Source organism: Orcinus orca, chromosome 16 (genome assembly GCF_937001465.1).
Source record: "Orcinus orca chromosome 16, mOrcOrc1.1, whole genome shotgun sequence".
Classification (NCBI taxonomy): Eukaryota; Metazoa; Chordata; class Mammalia; order Artiodactyla; family Delphinidae; genus Orcinus; species Orcinus orca.
Window position 1 is genome coordinate 81,315,030 of NC_064574.1, and position 15,998 is coordinate 81,331,027.

The window sequence follows — 15,998 nt, forward strand, 5'->3', positions numbered from 1 at the left end:
CGAGGATTTTGGTTTCATGTAGTGCAGGACCAGGCTGGGCTGTGGCCTCCTGAGCTTGTGGAAAGTGGGCTCAGGCCCGGGGTTCGGGGGGGGGCGGGGGATGGAATGGGGCCTCTCCCCTGACGCTCTGATGGGCAAGTGGCCAGGCTGAGGGCCTGGGAGGCCTAGAGCTGCCCCCCCACCCCATGAATAGTCTCTTCCTAGGGAAGTGAGGCTTCCTACAAGGCCTCCCCTGAGCCCCGTTGCCCACACACCCCTGTGCTTGGTCTTGACGTGGTCCCAAGGCTGCCTGACCCTGAGCTACCCCCTTCCTTACATCTCTTTACCTTCCTCGGGGACTTCTGCAGCCCCACCTCTCTCCCTTGAACCCCCAGCCCTGCAGGGACTACTGAGCTGCCCAGGCCAGTGCTGAGGGCTCCTCAGAAGATGACGATGCCCACGGGCTGAGGAAGGCAGGCCTGATGACCCTTAGCCACCCCCTCACCCTGTCTGGTTCACCCTCTCTCCTGCGTAGTATAGAGCTGGTGGCTTGATGGGGATGGGTTCTGAGAGCACCATGTCTGAACAATGCCTGCAATAGTAAGCTGGGTTTCTGGAAGATTCTGTGGTTGAACATAGCCTCTCGGCAGGCCCTCCCTGAGCCAGGCAGAAGGAATGGTTCCTGGGATAGCAGGTGGCACTGCCTGGGACTTTCCACATGCAGGACCAAGGAAGGGGCTGAGCGCCAGCTGTCTCCCCCAACACCCCCCACCCCCCAGTATTCACCCTGGTTGGGTGCTGCCTTAGCCTGGTTCCAGGCCCAGGCCTCCCCCTGTCACCGGAATCCATCACGTTCTGTGGAGCCTTGCAGCTTACAGAGCTCTCTCACCATGTTGTCTCATGTGGCAAAAGTGCGATGAGGCCCAGGCTGCTGGGCCTGTTTACAGGAGGGCTGCTCCCGGATGGGAAGATGAGTGGGCGGGGGAGCATGGGCTCAGTCCCTGTGTCTGAGCGGGCCTCTGCCTCCCCCTGACTGGCCAGTGGGGAGTAGTCCTGGTGCCCTAGTAACAGGAGAGGAGCCGGAGGAAGCCACTGTGGGCAGATCTGAGGTGGGTCCCCTGCCTCTGAATGTCCACTCTGTGGAGGGAGGGCATCAGGGCCCCACCCCCAGGCCATCTCAGGGAGCCCCTGTCCCAGGGACTTTTCTGGGTTGAAGCTTCAGAAGCCCTTGCTGCTGTCCTAGGACACAGTGCGATTTGAATATGGGCCATCCTGTCTGGGGGCCACCAGACCCCCAATCCTGTCTTCCCACTTGGCATCCCTCAGCAAGGTCTTCAGGGCCAGGAACACCCCTGTCCCTTGTCAGGCAGAGGAGAGATCCCCACGCTGAGTCACCCTCCCCCTCCGGGTCTAACCTGGCCCCTGCATCCCAGGGGGTTGAAACCACTCTAACATCTTAACCGCCACCACCACCCCCAAAGAAAAAAAGGCCCAGCCAAAGCCCAGGTCAGAAAAACCATTCTTGTTGGTTTAGTTATCAACCTCATCTGGGAGGGCTGGGGACTTGAAAACAGGAAACGACCCGGGATGGGGTTTTGTCACTTCACATACATACACGTGCGCCCACGCATGCACTCGTGCTGACCACATCCACAGCAAGTGGGCCCTGGAGGGGTATGTGTGGAGACACTTACTGGAAGCCTGAGAATAAAACAAGCTGTGCAAAGACAGTGGACCACCAGGACACACACCCAACAGAAGGGGGTTCTAGGGACCCAGGAGAGGAGAAAGGCAGAGTGGACTTGGGGTCCCTCTCATCGAACTCCTAACGCCCCTCCATGGCTCTGCACCCCAGACAGTCCGGGAGCGGGATGAGGTCGGTGCCGGCGTGGAGAGGCCGCTTTTCTGCTTGAGCGTAGAGTCGGTTCTCAACAGAGATGAAGCTGCTACGAGTGGAGGCCGGCAGGGGTGCCCAGGGAACGGGGCTCTGGCTGGGGAGTGGCGCCCACCTGGGTAGGGGCTGGGGTGGGAGGACCCGGTGCAGAGTTGCCGGGCTGAAGTAGCTGGTGTTGATGGTGGCATAGGGGATGTGGAGAGAGGTCAGGGAGGCTTGGCCGGCTGCCTGCAGGGGAGACGGGGAAGGAGGCTCAAGTGAGGCTCCACCTCGTGGCTCCCCACCTCCAGCCCCCTCCATTCCCCTCTCCAAAGCCATCCCCCGATCCTCACACTTGCTCTCCTCTGTGTCTGGGGGCTGCTGTGGCTGGGTGGCTGAAGCTTCATGACAGACCTGGGAGAGAGTTAGGAGGGTCAGAGGCAAAGCATGTGGCTGGCCCAGTGCCGTGGGGATTTGGATCAGCAGGGGCTGGGTCTCACCAGTGCCTTTGCCGACGCAGGAGGTAGAGGAGGTAGACACAGCCAAAGAGAAGGACCCCCGAAACCCCCAAGATCCCAGCCAGGTCAGCTCGCAGCATGGTGGCTGGAGTAGGAGCAGGGAGCCCTGTGCACGGGGAGAGACATACCGGTTAGGTGCCTGGCACCCCCAAGTCCCTCCCTGTCCTCCCAGGGCCCCCTCTCCTCATCAGCCCCACCTTGGTCTGGGCTGAGGGAGATGTTCCCACAGGCCTCCTGGGAGCCCTCGGGGAAGGAAGTAAACTTGCAGCAGAAGGTGGTGTTGGGACTGGAGCTTCTCCCCTCGGACTCTTCCAAGGTGAGGGAGATGCTGGTTCTGGTTTCCCAGTGGGCCCGGCAGGCAGGGTTCCAGTGCTGGGTGCCGAACTTTGGGTGCAACACAGCCAGCGTGGTCCCTCCGGCACCATCGGGGCCCCCGTAGCTTACAGTCACCAGGGAGATAGAGCCAGATCCCAGGAATCCACAGCGGACAGTGAAGGACGGGGACTCGGTGGCCTCCATCTGAACCTGCACCCACACCTCAGGAGTCCCTGTGGGATATGGGCACAGGAGCTAGGACCCAGGCCTGGGTCTCTGCCCCATCCCCATGGCCTCTGCCTCTCTCTGGCCCCCACTCACCAGCAGTGATGCAGAGAGTCAGCAGCGCCAAGAGCAGGCCCAGGGCCCGGGGCCTGTCCATGGCTCCCCTCTGGCCCAGGCTCTGGGGGCTGCTGTGGTGGGGACAGCACCTGTGTTTCCGGTCTCATCGCAGGAAGTTTTTACGTGTGAGCGGGCCCTAGGAGCGCTGCTTGGTGCTGTCCGCAAACCTGCCCCACTTCCTTCTCTGTCTTCCTCAGGGTGGTGAATCCAGGGTCGAGGACCCCCTCCCTCAGGAGACTTAAAGTGACAGTGACCAGGTTTTCCCTGTCCCCAGGCTGTGCTGTAGTGTGAGCAGGCTGGTGGCTCAGGCTCCCTTCCCAGCCCTGCCTTAGGGTACCAACCCTGGGCAGGCTCTGGGGAAGGGCGGGACGGGGAAGGGAACAGACGCCACAGGGGGACCTGAGATGTCCTTCCCGTGGGAGGGAGGGCCCCCCTGGTTTCTCCTTAGGAAGAAGGCTCTGACACCCCCCTCACCCCCAGCTAAGGGGTAGGGAAGTGGTGGAACTTGGGAAGAGGAAGACCTGTAAGCAGGAGAACCAGCAGGGGAGCTGCCTAAGGGGCAGGCACAGCTTGACTAGTGGCTTGCCTACGGAACTCTGCCCCATCTGCAGCCTTCCTTCCCACAGCTGAGGGCAACTGGTTTCTAGCTGCGAAGGCCAAAGGCGCATAGCCACCTGTGACTCTTCACGCATCTCCAGCCCATCAGGAAATTCTGAAGGCTTCCCATCCTGACCACCTGACCTCTTCTTACCACTCCCACCTCTCGGACACAAGCCATCTTTCCCCGCAAAGTGTTGCTGTAAATTGCTTTCCTGTGTATGTTCGTTTACAGAATGAAAATTGACCAGCATGCTGCTGTAAGCAGTGACAAGTGATCAGAAGGCTTTGTGTCCTGTCTTATCCTGTGCTGAGCTTGCATCTGGAGTGAGAGTAGCTTGGTGAGCTCAAGCTTAGAGCCACGGGTCTGTGTTGAGGACTCCTGTCCAGGGTGTGGTGAGAACTGAGAGGTGGCCCCTCCTCAGGGCTGTGGTCCCCTGAGGCCTGCCCTGCACACATGCCCCTGACTCAGCATCTCTTCTAATCCTGTGGTGTTAGCCAGTCGGCCTCTTAAGTAAACTCTACCACCCCATCCACACCTGAGAGGCTGGATAAGCAGGGCCTCCAGTCACTTCACTGCTCCCAGCCCAGGTAGCATTCATTCTCTCAACCCTTTGAACTTCTCTCAGGCTCGGTGTGCCAATCTCCAAACCTGACTCTGACCCACTCTCACCACTTCCTCCACTACTGTTCCCGACACAGGGGAGGCCTGTGCAAAACCCACCCACTTCAAGGAGGCCCAGCCCAGCGTGGGTGCCAAGCAGCTGGGCACGTGGGGCTGCCAACCTCAGTCTCCCTAGCCTGGAAGACCCTTATCTTCTCCCCAGTTTGCAAGGGTCAGATCAAATCCCACCCACTCCAGGAAGCTGAACTGAGTGAGCTTTTCCTTCTTGGACAACCATTGCACAGATAGCGGGCCCTAGGTGGTGGCTCTTTTATTAACCTCCACACAGTCCAAGTACACATAGAGGAGCTCAATACTGGGTGATCAATGGATGAATGAAAAGCCATGGCACGAAGTTAACTACTCACAAAATTTTCCATTTTTTTTTAGTCTTGTAAGCCACGTTGTCCCCAGTAAGTTCTCATTGTATAAGATTCAAAACACAGAGTAGAAAACATTACTGTTTTTCACCAGCCTGCCCATTCCCTTTCCCTCCCCATTTTAATTTTCAGTAAGGCTAAAATTATCAATCTTTTATTGTTTCTGGATTTTGTGTATTGCTTAGGAGGGCCAAATTATAAAAATAACTTTATAGTTTTCTTTTTATGATTAACTCTTATGAGGGTTTATTTTTAGCCCATGAATAATTTTAATTTGGAGGTGGTGTTATTTTACAATTTAGGTGGACAGCCAGATGCCTTCAAACTACTTGTTGAATAGTCACTTGCCATCTTTTAAATTTATTATTATTATTGATGTATAGTTGAGTTACTAGTTTCAGGTGTACAACACAGTGATTCAAATTTTTAAGTAATTATACTCCACTTAAAATTATAAAATATTGGCTATATTCCCTGTGCTGTACAATCCTTGAAGGCTTATTCTTTTTTTAAACTGAGGTACAATTAAGGTACAAAATTATACAAGTTTCAGATGTACAACACAGTGATTCACAATTTTACAGGTTATATTCCATTTATAATTATTATAAAATATTGGCTATATTCCCTGTGTTACACACTAGATTGTTGTAGTTTATTTATTTTATACATAGTAGTTTGTACCTCTTAATCCCCCACCCTTATCTTGCCCCTCCACACTTCCCTCTCCCACTTGGAACCACTAGTTTGTTCTCTATATCTGTGAGTGCTGCTTTTCTACTATATTCACTAGTTGTATTTTTTAGACTCCACATATAAGTAATAACATAGAGTATTTGTCTTTCTCTTTGTTTATTTTTGGCTGTGTTGGGTCTTTGTTGCTGCGCACGGGCTTTCTCTAGTTGCAGCGAGCGGGGGCTACTCTTCATTGGGGTTTGCAGGTTTCTCATTGCGGTGGCTTCTCTTGTTGGGAGCACGGGCTCTAGGCGCGTGGGCTTCAGTAGTTGTGGCGTGTGGGCTCAGTAGTTGTGGCTCGCAGGGTCCAAAGCGCAGGCTCAGTAGTTGTGGCGCATGGGTTTATTTGCTCCACAGCATCTGGGATCTTCTCGGACCAGGGCTCAAACCCATGTCCCTTGCACTGGCAGGCGGATTCTTAACCACTGTGCCAGCAGGGAAGTCCGTCTGACTTATTTCACTAAACATAATACCCTCCAGGTCCATCCACACTGTTGCAAATGGCAAAATTTCATTCTTTTTTATGGCTGAGTAGTTTTCCATTGTATATATGTACACCACACTTACTTATCCATTCATCTGTTGATAGACACTTATGTTGCTTCCATATCTTGGCTATTGTAAATAATGCTGCTATGAACATTGGGGCGCTTGCATCTTCTCAAATTAGTGTTTCATTTTCTTTGGATATATGCCCAGGAGTGGAATCGCTGGATCATATGGTGGTTTTATTTTCAGTTTTTTGAGGAACCTCCACACTGTTTCCACCAATTGGCTGCACTAATTTACTTTCCCAACAACAGCGTACAATGGTTCCCTTTTCTCCACCTCCTCACCAACATTTGTTATTTGTGGTCTTCTTGATGCTAGCCATTCTGAAAAGTGTGAGGTGATAACTCATCGTGGTTTTTATTTGAATTTCTCTGATGATTAGTGATGTTGAGCATCTCTTCATGTGCCTGTTGGCCAATATTTGTCTTCTTTGGAAAAATGTCTATTCAGGTCTTCTGCTCATTTTTTAATTGGTTTTTATTAAAAAATATTGAGTTATGGGACTTTCCTAGTGGTCCAGTGGTTAAGACTCCATGCTCCCAATGCAGGGGGCCTGGGTTCGATCCCTGGCTAGGGAACTAGATCCCGGATGCCACAACTGAAAGATCCCGTATGCCACAACGAAGATCTTGCACGTGGCAATGAAGATCCCGCATGCTGCAACTGAGACCTGGCGCAGCCAAATAAATAAATAAGTATTTTTTTTTAAGTATTGAGTTATACAAGCTGTTTATAAATTTTGGGTATTAATCCCTTATCAATCATATAATTTGCAAATATTTTCTCCCATTCAGTAAGTTGTTTTTCTGTTTTGTCAATGGTATTTTTTGCTGTGCAAAAGCTTTTAAATTTAAATAAGTCCCACTTGTTTATTTTTACTTTTATTTCCTTGGCCCTTGGCAAAAGATTTAAAAAATACATTGCTATGATTTATATCAAAGAGTGTTCTGTGTTTCCTTCTAGCTTTATGGTTTCTGATCTTATGTTTAGATCTTTAATCCATTTTGAGTTTATTTTTGTATGGTGTGAGAAAGTGGTCTAATCTCATTCTTTTACATATAGCTGTCCAGTTTTCCCAGAACCACTTATTGAAGAGACTGTTTTCTCCCCACTGTATATTCTTGCCTCCTTTTTCATAGATTAATTGACTGTAAATGTATGGGTCTATTTCTGAGCTCTCTCTTCTTTTCTGTTGATCAATGTGAATGTTTTTGTGCCAGTACCATACCATTTTGATTACTGTAGTTTTGTAGTATAGTCTGAAGTCACAGAGCATGATACATCCAGCTTTGTTCTTCTTTCTCAAGATTGTTTTGGCTATTTGGGGTCTTTGTGTTTCCATACAGATTTTAGAATTATTTGTTCTAGTTCTGTGAAAAAAAATGTCATTAATATTTTGATTGGGCTTGCACTGACCTTATAGATTGCCTTGGGTAGTATGATCATTTTAATAGTATTCTTCCAACCCATGAACACGGTATGTCTTTCCATCTGTTTGTGTTGTCTTCAATCAATTTCTTTCAGCAGTGTCTTAGTTTTCCAAGTACAGGTTTTTTATCTCCTGAGGTAGATTTATTCCTAGGAATTTTCTTCTTTTGATATGACTACAAATGGGATTATTTCCTTAATTTCTCTTTCTGATAGTTTGTTGTTAGTGTAGAGAAATGCAGATTTCTGTATTTTAATTTTGTATCCTGCATCTTTACTGAATTTGACGAGTTCTAGATTTTTGGTGGCACCTGTAGGATTTTCTACATATAGGAAATCATTAATCATGCCATCTGCAAACGGTGACAATTTTACTTCTTCCTTTCCAATTTTGATGTTTTTATTTATTTTTCTTTTCTGATTATTGTGGCAAGAACTTCCAATACTATTGTTGAATAAAAGTGGTGACAGTGGGCATCCTTGTCTTGTTTCTGATCTTAGAGGAAGTGCTTTCAGCTTTTCACTGTTGACTATGATGTTATTTGTGGGCTTATCATATATGGCATTATATCAAAGTATATTCTTATATCCATTGTGGAGAGTTTTTTTTTTTTTTTTTTTTTTTTTTTTTTTGCAGTACGCGGGCCTCTCACTGTTGTGGCCTCTCCCGTTGCGGAGCACAGGCTCCAGACGCGCAGGCCCAGCGGCCATGGCTCATGGGCCCAGCCACTCCGCAGCATGTGGGATCTTCCCGGACCAGGGCATGAACGCGTGTACCCTGCATCGGCAGGCGAACTCTCAACCACTGCGCCACCAGGGAAGCCCAGTGGAGAGTTTTTATCATAAATGGATGTTGAATTTTGTCAAAAGCTTTTTCTGCATCTATTAAGATGATTATATGATTTTTATGCTTTAATTTGTTAATGTGATGTAACACATTGATTTGTAGATACTGACCCATCCTTGCATCCCTGGGATAAACCCCATTTGATCATGGTGTATAATCCTTTTAATGTATTGTTGGATTTGATTTGCTAGTATTTGGTTGAGGATCTTTGGATCTATGTTCATCAGTGATATTGGCCTATACTTTTCTTTCTTTTTTTGTGATATCTTTGCTTTTGGTATCAGGGTGATGCTGGCTTCATAGAATGAGTTCAGAAGCATTGCTTTCTCTGCAAATTTTTTGGAATAGTTTGAGAAGGTTAGGTGTTAACTCTTCTCTAAATGTTTGGTAGAAGTCACCTGTGAAGTCACCTGGTCTTGGTCTTTTGTTTGTTGGGAGTTTTTTAAATTACTGATTCAATTTCATTAGTGATCATTGGTCTGTTCATATTTTCTATTTCTTCCTGGTTGAGTCTTGAGAGATTGTACATTTCTAGGAACTTGTCCATTTCTTTTAGGTTGTCCATTTTATTGGCATATAGCTGTCTAGTAACTTTTTATAATCCTTTGTACCTCTGTGGTGTTGGTTGTAACTTTTCCATTTTTGTTTCTGATTTTATTGATTTGGGCACTCTTTTTTCCTTGATGAGTCAGGCTAAAGGTTTATCAATTTTATCTTTTCAAAGAACCAGGTTTTAACTTCAATGATCTTTTCTATTGCTTTTTAAATATCTATTTCATTTATTTCTGCTCTTTATGATTTCTTTCCTTATACCAACTTTGAGTTTTATTCTTCTTTTTGTAGTTTTAGGTGTTAGGTCAGGTTGTTTGATATTTGTTTCCTGAGGTAGGCTTACATCACTATAAACTTCCCGCTAAGAACTGCTTTTGCCATGTCCCATAGATTTTGGATTGTTGTGTTTTCATTTCCATTTGTCTCCAGGTACTTTTTAATTTTCTCTTTGATTTGTTTTCATTGACCTATTGGTTATTTAGTAGCATTTGTTTAGCCACCATGTGTTTGTGCTTTTTGCAGGGTTTTTTTTTTTTTCCTGTAGTTGATTTCTAGTCTCATAGCATTGTGGTTGGAAAAAATACTTGATATGACTTCAGTTTTCAAAAATTTGCTGAGACTTGTCTTGTGGCCTAGCATGTGATCTAACCAGGTGAATGTTCCATGTGCACTTGAAAAGAATGTGTATTCTCCTGCTTTTGGATGGAATGTAATATATATATAAAGTCCATTTGGTCCAGTGATTCCCTGATTTTCTCTCTAGATGATCTGTCCATTGATATAAGTGGAGTGTTAAAGTCCCATACTATTACTGTTACTGTCAATTTTCCCCTTTATGTCTGTTAATATTTGCTTTATGTATTTAGGTGTTCTATGTTGTGTGCATATATATTTTTATTCATTGTTATTGGATTGATCCCTTGATCATTATGTAATGTTCTTGTCTCTTGCTCAGCCTTTATTGTAAAGCCTGTTTTGTCTGATACAAGTATTGCTACCCCAGCTTTCTTCTGATTTTCATTTGCATGGAATACTTTCCATTCCCTCACTTTGTGTGTCTTTAGATCTGAAGTGAGTCTCTTATAGGCAGCATATATATGGGTATTATTTTTGTATCCATTCAGCCACTGTATGTCATTTGATTAGAGCATTTAGTCCATTTACATTTAAAGTAATTACTGATAGGTATGCACTTATTGCCACTTTCTTAATCGTTTTCTGGTTGTTTTTGTAGTTCTTTTGTTCCTTCTTCTTTTGTCCTATTCCTTTGTGAATTGATGACTATCTTTAGTGTTATGTTTGAATTCCTTTCTATTTTTTGTGTATCTATTACAGAGTTTTGGTTTGTTATTACCATGAGGTTTACATATAGCAATCTATATATGTGTGATTAAGTTGCTGATCTCTTGATTTCAAATGCATTTTAATATCTTTTTGTTGTGTACCCTTTAACTACTTATCATGAGCATACATGATTGTACTACTTTTGCCTTTTAACCTTCCTAATAGCTTGTATGTGGTTAACTTACTACCTTTCCTGTGTATTTGCCTTTACCAACGAGCTTTTTCTTTTTGTAATTTTCATGTCTCTAGTAGTGGTTTTTTTTTTGTTTTTTTTTTTTTTGCTTAGGCAAGTCCCTTTAACATTTCTTGTAATGCTGGTTTGGTGGTGCTGAACTCTTTCAGCTTTTGCTTGTCTATAAAACTTTCGATCTCTCCATCAAATCTGAATGAAAACCTTGCCAGGTAAGAGTATTCTTAGTTGTAGGTTTTTCCCTTTCATCACCATATCATGCCACTCCCTTCTGGCCTGCAGTTTCTGCTGAAAAGTCAGCTGATAGCCTTATGGGAATTCCCTTGTATGTACCTTCTTCCTTTTCCCTTAGTGCTTTTAACATTGTCTAATTTTTGCCATTTTAATTACAATGTGTCTTGGTGTAGTCCTCTTTGGGTTGATCCTGTTTGGGACTCTGTGCTTCCTGGACCTGAATGTCTGTTTTCTTTCCCAGATTATGCAAGTTTTCCACCATTCTCTCTTCAAATATGCTTCCTGCCCCTTTCTCTCTCTCTTCTCCTTCTGTTCTGGGACCGCTATACAGTGTGTGTTAGTGTGGTCCAGTTGTACTGTCCTCACTTCTTTTTATTCTTCTGCAGCAATTGCCACTACTGTCTTCCAGCTCACGGATCCATTCCTCTGTTATCACTTTAATCTACTGTTCTTTCTGGTGTATCTTTCATTTCAGTTATTAAATTCTTCATCTCTATTTCATTCCTCTTTGTATATTCTTTCTTAAAAACTTCTAACTCCTCACTCTGTTCATCCATTCTTCTCTGAATTTCTCTAATCATCTTTACAATTGTTACCTTCAACTTTTTATTGAATAAATTGCCTACCACCTCCACTTCACTTAGTTCTTCTTCTGGGGCTTTATCTTTTTCCTTCACTTAAAACATGTTCCTCTGTCACCTCATTCTGCCTGATCTGCTGTTTTTATTTCTATGTAACTGCTAGATTGGTTACATTCCCTGACCTTGGAAAACTGGAGTTTTGTAGGAGACATCCTATACATCCCAGCAGTGCACTCCCCTCTGGTCACCAGGTCTACATGCTCTAGGGGTGCCCCCTATGTGGGCTGTTGTGGCTAATTACCATGGGCAGTCTGGTAGGCAGAGCCGGCCCCCAGTCCAGGTGGCTTCTAGACCCTGCCTTGCGCAGAGCCCATCAACTAGTTGGGGCCGGGTCACAAGGCAGCTGGTTGCAGAACCCCAGGGGGCCCCAGGAATCTTGATGTTGGTGTCAGCTGGCTAGCTGGGTGGTGCTAGATCCTGGGTTCTCTGGCTAAGAGGCGCAAGGTGTCCCAGAGCTGAAGCTGACCTGCTTGTGGGCAGGGCCAGGGCCTAGGGGATGCTAGGGCTGGTGCCTACCTGCCTGCTGATGGGTGGCCTAGGTCCTGCCATGGCATGCTGTGGTCTGCGGCTAATATCTACCTGCTAGTGGGTGGGGCTAGTGAATGCTCACTGGTGTGAGGTTGGTCCTCAGCCTAGTGCCAGCTCACTAGTACGTGGACTCAGGGCCCAGGGTGTCTTGGGACTGGTGCTTGCCAGCTGGTGGGTGGAGCTGGGTCCTGGGTTTAGTGTGAGGTGAAGTCAGGTCCTGTGCCCCCCAGTGGACACTGGCTGTGAGCTCAGGTCTTAAGGAAACCTTCCTGCTGGTGGGTGGGGCTGCCCTGGACCCCAATCTGGCCCACCAGTGGGCGGACACCAACCCCAGGACCACCCCAGCCCTGCAATTTGCTATGTCAGGACCCAGCCAACATACCAGCAGCAGACGGGTACCAGCCCCAGAACCCCCTGAGCCATGGCTAGTTGCTTGGCCTGAGATATCCCTGAACTGGTGCCTACAGGCTGTTGGGTGTGAGGAGCAGTGGTGGGGCTAGGTCCCAAGACTAACGAACTGGAGGGAGGATTCCAAAATGGTACTTACCAGCACCAGGGTCCTTGTGGCAGAAGCAGCTCCCCAGAATGGCTGCTGCCAGCATCTAGGTCCCCAGGGTGAACTCGTTGCGTTGCCTCCTGCCTCTCCGGGAGACTCTCCAAGATCACACGTGGCTCTGACTCAGGTTCCTTTCAAATTACTGCTTCTGCCCTGAGTCCCTGAGCATGTGGATTTTGGGTGTACCCCTTAAGAGTGGAGTCTCTCTTTCCCACAGCCCTCTGGCTCTCCCCAAAGTAAGCCCCGCCAGCCTTCCAAGCCGTTCTGGGGGATTCATTTTCCCAATGGCTGGGGAGCCTGATGTGGGCCTCTGAGCCCTTGCTCCTTGGGGACAACCTCTGCAACTGTAATTACTTTTGTGTTTGAGGGTTGCCTGCTCCGGCGGTATAGGTCTTGACTATACTCCAACTCTGCCTCTCTTACCCATCTTGTGGTTCCTTTTTAATATCTTTAGTTGTAGAAGATCTTTTCTGGTAGATTCCAGTCTTTTTCACCAACAGTTGTTCTCTAAATAGTTATAATTTTGGTGTACCCATGAGAGGAGGTGAATTCAGCATCTTCCTACTCCATCTTGGTCAAATTCCCTCAGTCTCTTGGTGTCTTAATCATAAATTCTCACAAATGGGTCTACTTCTGGATTCTCCTTCCTAATCTATCCATTGTTTTGATTATTGCTGTGTCACTATCAAATGGTCCTAATAGAATGCTTTTACATTTTGATATTGAAGGTACTCATCCTTTCTCAGTTTCTTGGCTATTCCTGAACAGTATCCAGAATTTTGAGCTCTGGAGACACAAAAGGTCATTAAATCTAACTACATGAGCCCTGTATTCATCATTGTTGGCCTCTTTCCTCTTTTGCCTTGAGGTACAGGTTAGACAACACAGGTCTGGTTAATGGCCACCTCCTGCTCTAACATTTCTTGGTGAAATCCCTGCAGCCACAGCCCAAGTCCTGCTGCAGAGAAAACGGCCCTTGTGGTCAGTCTCTAGAATTAGGCCCTTGAGGCTTTGAACTGGTGCCAGAATTTCACAGCTCTTCAATATTAGGTAAAGCAGGAATAGCCCACCAGGGGACCACACTCTACTTGAGTGTAACTGAGAGGATTTTAGCATAGGTGCAGCACTCTGCTCATGACTGGCTCAAGCCCTCTCTTAGTGAATCCTGGTGACCATTCTTTTATATGAGACATTCCTCATTTGAGTTTGTAGCATGAGACTCATTTATTTTTACATCTATTTTAAATGTGTGTAATAAGCCACTTAAGTTCCTGCATCAAAACAATATAAATAGAAGATAATATCTGAGTATACACTACATGCTAAATTTTAACTATGAAGCTAATATATGTGAATCACTCACAACAATCACCTTAAGAGGAAACACTGTTCAGCATCACAAGGCTAGTAGTACACAGTGAACAAAAATGTAGCTCCAGAACCCACACTATTAACAACCATGCTGAGCTGCTTCTCCCAGTGGAAAATTTAAATTGAATTACAAGGTTTTTGTCACAAAAGCCAGCAGCCCCTGCCACGTCAGCGGAGAACCTGTGCTGAGTTCCCAGATCGGGATGCCTCCCCCTCCTGATGTGAGCGGCTACAGCACCAACACAAGATGCTTTACTTTTCAGCTTCTACTGCACACTCAGCCCCATCACTGGGTCTAATCTGCTGAATTAAATATATTTTCCTTCAGGTTTCCCCAGGATTCTGGGCTCCTGTTCTCTAGTTTCCTGAGGTTCACAGGTTCATCTTTGGTGAGTTTGCTGGTTTTCTCACTGTTTCTCTGCTTCTTCCTGACCACACTCTTCAGTGCCTATTTCTCAGCCATCCCAACTAAACACACAAGGTTTTCAGTGAATCTGTGCTAAAGAGTGACTTGTTCTGTGGACCCTTTCCAGGATCGCAATGTTCCACCCTATCCCCTGGGAAGGAACTATAGAGCTCAAGTAAGACTTCAAAATGTTTTCATGTGAAAATACCTCACCCCCGCAACCTCTCATGTCATCCAAGCACAAATTCTTCTTTCATCCTGTAACCCCCAGGGTCAGTGTTGACTGGAGTTCAAAGGACAAAGTGAAGACTTTAAGTGTCACTTAGCTGAAGACTTTTCTCAGCAATCTGGAAAAACCCTGTTCACTTTATAATTTAGGAGAGAACAACTCACCTTCTGGCAGAGCTCATGGTCACAAGGGAAGAAAAAGTCTTACTGAAAAATATTTTAAATGATTTAAAAGCAATGATTCAACAGTAAGATTAACAGGCCATGCACAGCAATGCCAGTTCCCTGAAAAGCATTCCTTGCTGTCACTTGTCAACATGGGGAAGGTTCAGCCTGTGCAGAGGCCTCCAGCTCTCCTGCTGGAACTGGCCTCAGCTATGGTTCCATCCTGGCCTGGGCCTGACCAGCTGGTGTTGCTGCTCATGAAGCCCACAGCCCTGCCTCTGCCAGCACAGGGCTTACTGGCACAAAACGCTTCAGAGCTGTAGTTGTCAAGGTGGGGCATTTGCACTGCACATGGTACAAAATATCCACTGGCGTGATGCAGGAAAAATTAGTATTTCTAATTTTTAAAGATAACAGTAATAAAAAGTTAACTTCATTGTATTTTTAAGTGACACTGGTACCCTCACTGGGATCCTCATGCCATGGTTCACCTCTAACAAGATCAGTATCCTAAGGTCAGAGAGGCAAATTCAAGATTATGACCAACTGCAACTTATGTGCTACAGGATGTAATGGTTTTGTGGTCCCAAACAGTATATACCCCCTTTAAGAATGCTGTTATTTGAATTTGGAAATCATTTTCTGACCTGTTGACAAGTCTTCCAAATGAAGAATCTCAGTGGGTTTTGACTCATTTATTTAAAAAGTAATAAATGCAGCCAAAGAAGCACCTATTCTACTTGGATTTACATATGTTTGAGACATACTCTTTTCAGTTATGAAGGTCAGTTTATTTTGAGAGTTTTTAATGAAATTTCAACTAGAACTTCAGAAAATGTTAAGCCATGATTTTAAAATTGTTTCTCAAAACAGGCGGAGTAGAAAGACGTGAGCTCACCTCTTCTTACGAAAACACCAAAATCACAACTGCAAAACAACCACTGACCAAAAAATGCTGGAACCTACCAAAAAAGATATCCTACATCCAAAGACAAAGAAGAAGCCACAACAAGACGGTAGGAGGGGTGCAATCGCGATAAAAATATTTCTCACTTTGCTCAGTACAACGTTTCTTTTAGAGCAAAAGTGTTTTTTGTACTGTTAACCAATAAAATACTTAAAAACATTTATTTCACCATAAATTCATCCATTACATCTTAATGTGTATAATAAATAAGTGCTAAATTTTAATATATAAATAATTTTTAAACTGATAAATATGTCCAAACTTCTGGCATCTTATGACTCTAAGGTTCTGTTTCAGTTCCTAGTGCTACGTAGCAAAACTAGTGGTGTAAACACCATTGTTTTATCATGCTCATGGATTCTATGGGTCAGGTATCTGGAAAAGGTACAAGAAAGATGGCTTGTCTCTGCTCTCTGATGCCTGGGACCTCAGCTGGAAGACTCAAAAGCTGGGTGTTGGGATCATCTGATTCACATCTGAACCATGTCTTGTGGCAGATGCTCAACACAGGCTGGGACCTCAGCTAGGTCTGCTGGAGGGACACCTACATGTGGCCTTTCCATGTGGCTGCTTGGGCTTTCTCACA

At 46.0% G+C, this 15,998-nt stretch overlaps 1 protein-coding gene and 1 long non-coding RNA gene across 10 annotated transcripts in view; one reads left to right on the plus strand and one right to left on the minus strand.

The window, feature by feature from the left end:
• LOC125961538 (uncharacterized) overlaps positions 1-15,540 on the plus strand; it is a 49,851-nt gene extending 34,311 nt beyond the window's left edge. For 3 of the 8 annotated variants that reach the window (XR_007472402.1, XR_007472398.1, XR_007472400.1), the window contains 2 exons: positions 13,975-14,035; positions 15,012-15,540. This is a non-coding gene — a long non-coding RNA (uncharacterized LOC125961538). The remainder of the gene's footprint in view (positions 1-13,974; positions 14,036-15,011) is intronic. The other 5 variants (XR_007472399.1, XR_007472403.1, XR_007472401.1 and 2 more) reach the window with 3 other exon arrangements.
• Positions 1,487-12,379, minus strand: PVRIG (PVR related immunoglobulin domain containing). Of its 2 annotated transcripts, none has more exons than XM_049700046.1 (5): positions 12,267-12,379; positions 2,568-2,918; positions 2,353-2,476; positions 2,206-2,266; positions 1,487-2,101 (listed from the first exon to the last, which is right to left on the minus strand). In XM_049700046.1, the coding sequence occupies exons 1-5, from the start codon at positions 12,319-12,321 to the stop codon at positions 1,805-1,807; spliced, it is 888 nt and encodes a 295-aa protein (XP_049556003.1). In that variant the 5' UTR covers positions 12,322-12,379; the 3' UTR covers positions 1,487-1,804. The 2 variants fall into 2 exon arrangements, with proteins under 2 accessions (XP_049556003.1, XP_012388225.1); XM_012532771.3 differs by lacking the exon at positions 12,267-12,379 and adding an exon at positions 3,007-3,744.
• Positions 15,541-15,998: the final 458 nt, after the last annotated feature.

Bases quoted from the DNA above. Each gene is read 5' to 3' on its own strand.
- PVRIG (XM_012532771.3), bottom strand. From the start codon at position 3,067: ATGGACAGGCCCCGGGCCCTGGGCCTGCTCTTGGCGCTGCTGACTCTC. The intron at 2,267-2,352 runs GTGAGACCCAGC...ACTCTCTCCCAG, and splicing joins CTGCGTCGGCAAAGGCACTG to GTCTGTCATGAAGCTTCAGC. The intron at 2,102-2,205 runs GTGAGGATCGGG...TCTCCCCTGCAG, and splicing joins AGACACAGAGGAGAGCAAGT to GCAGCCGGCCAAGCCTCCCT.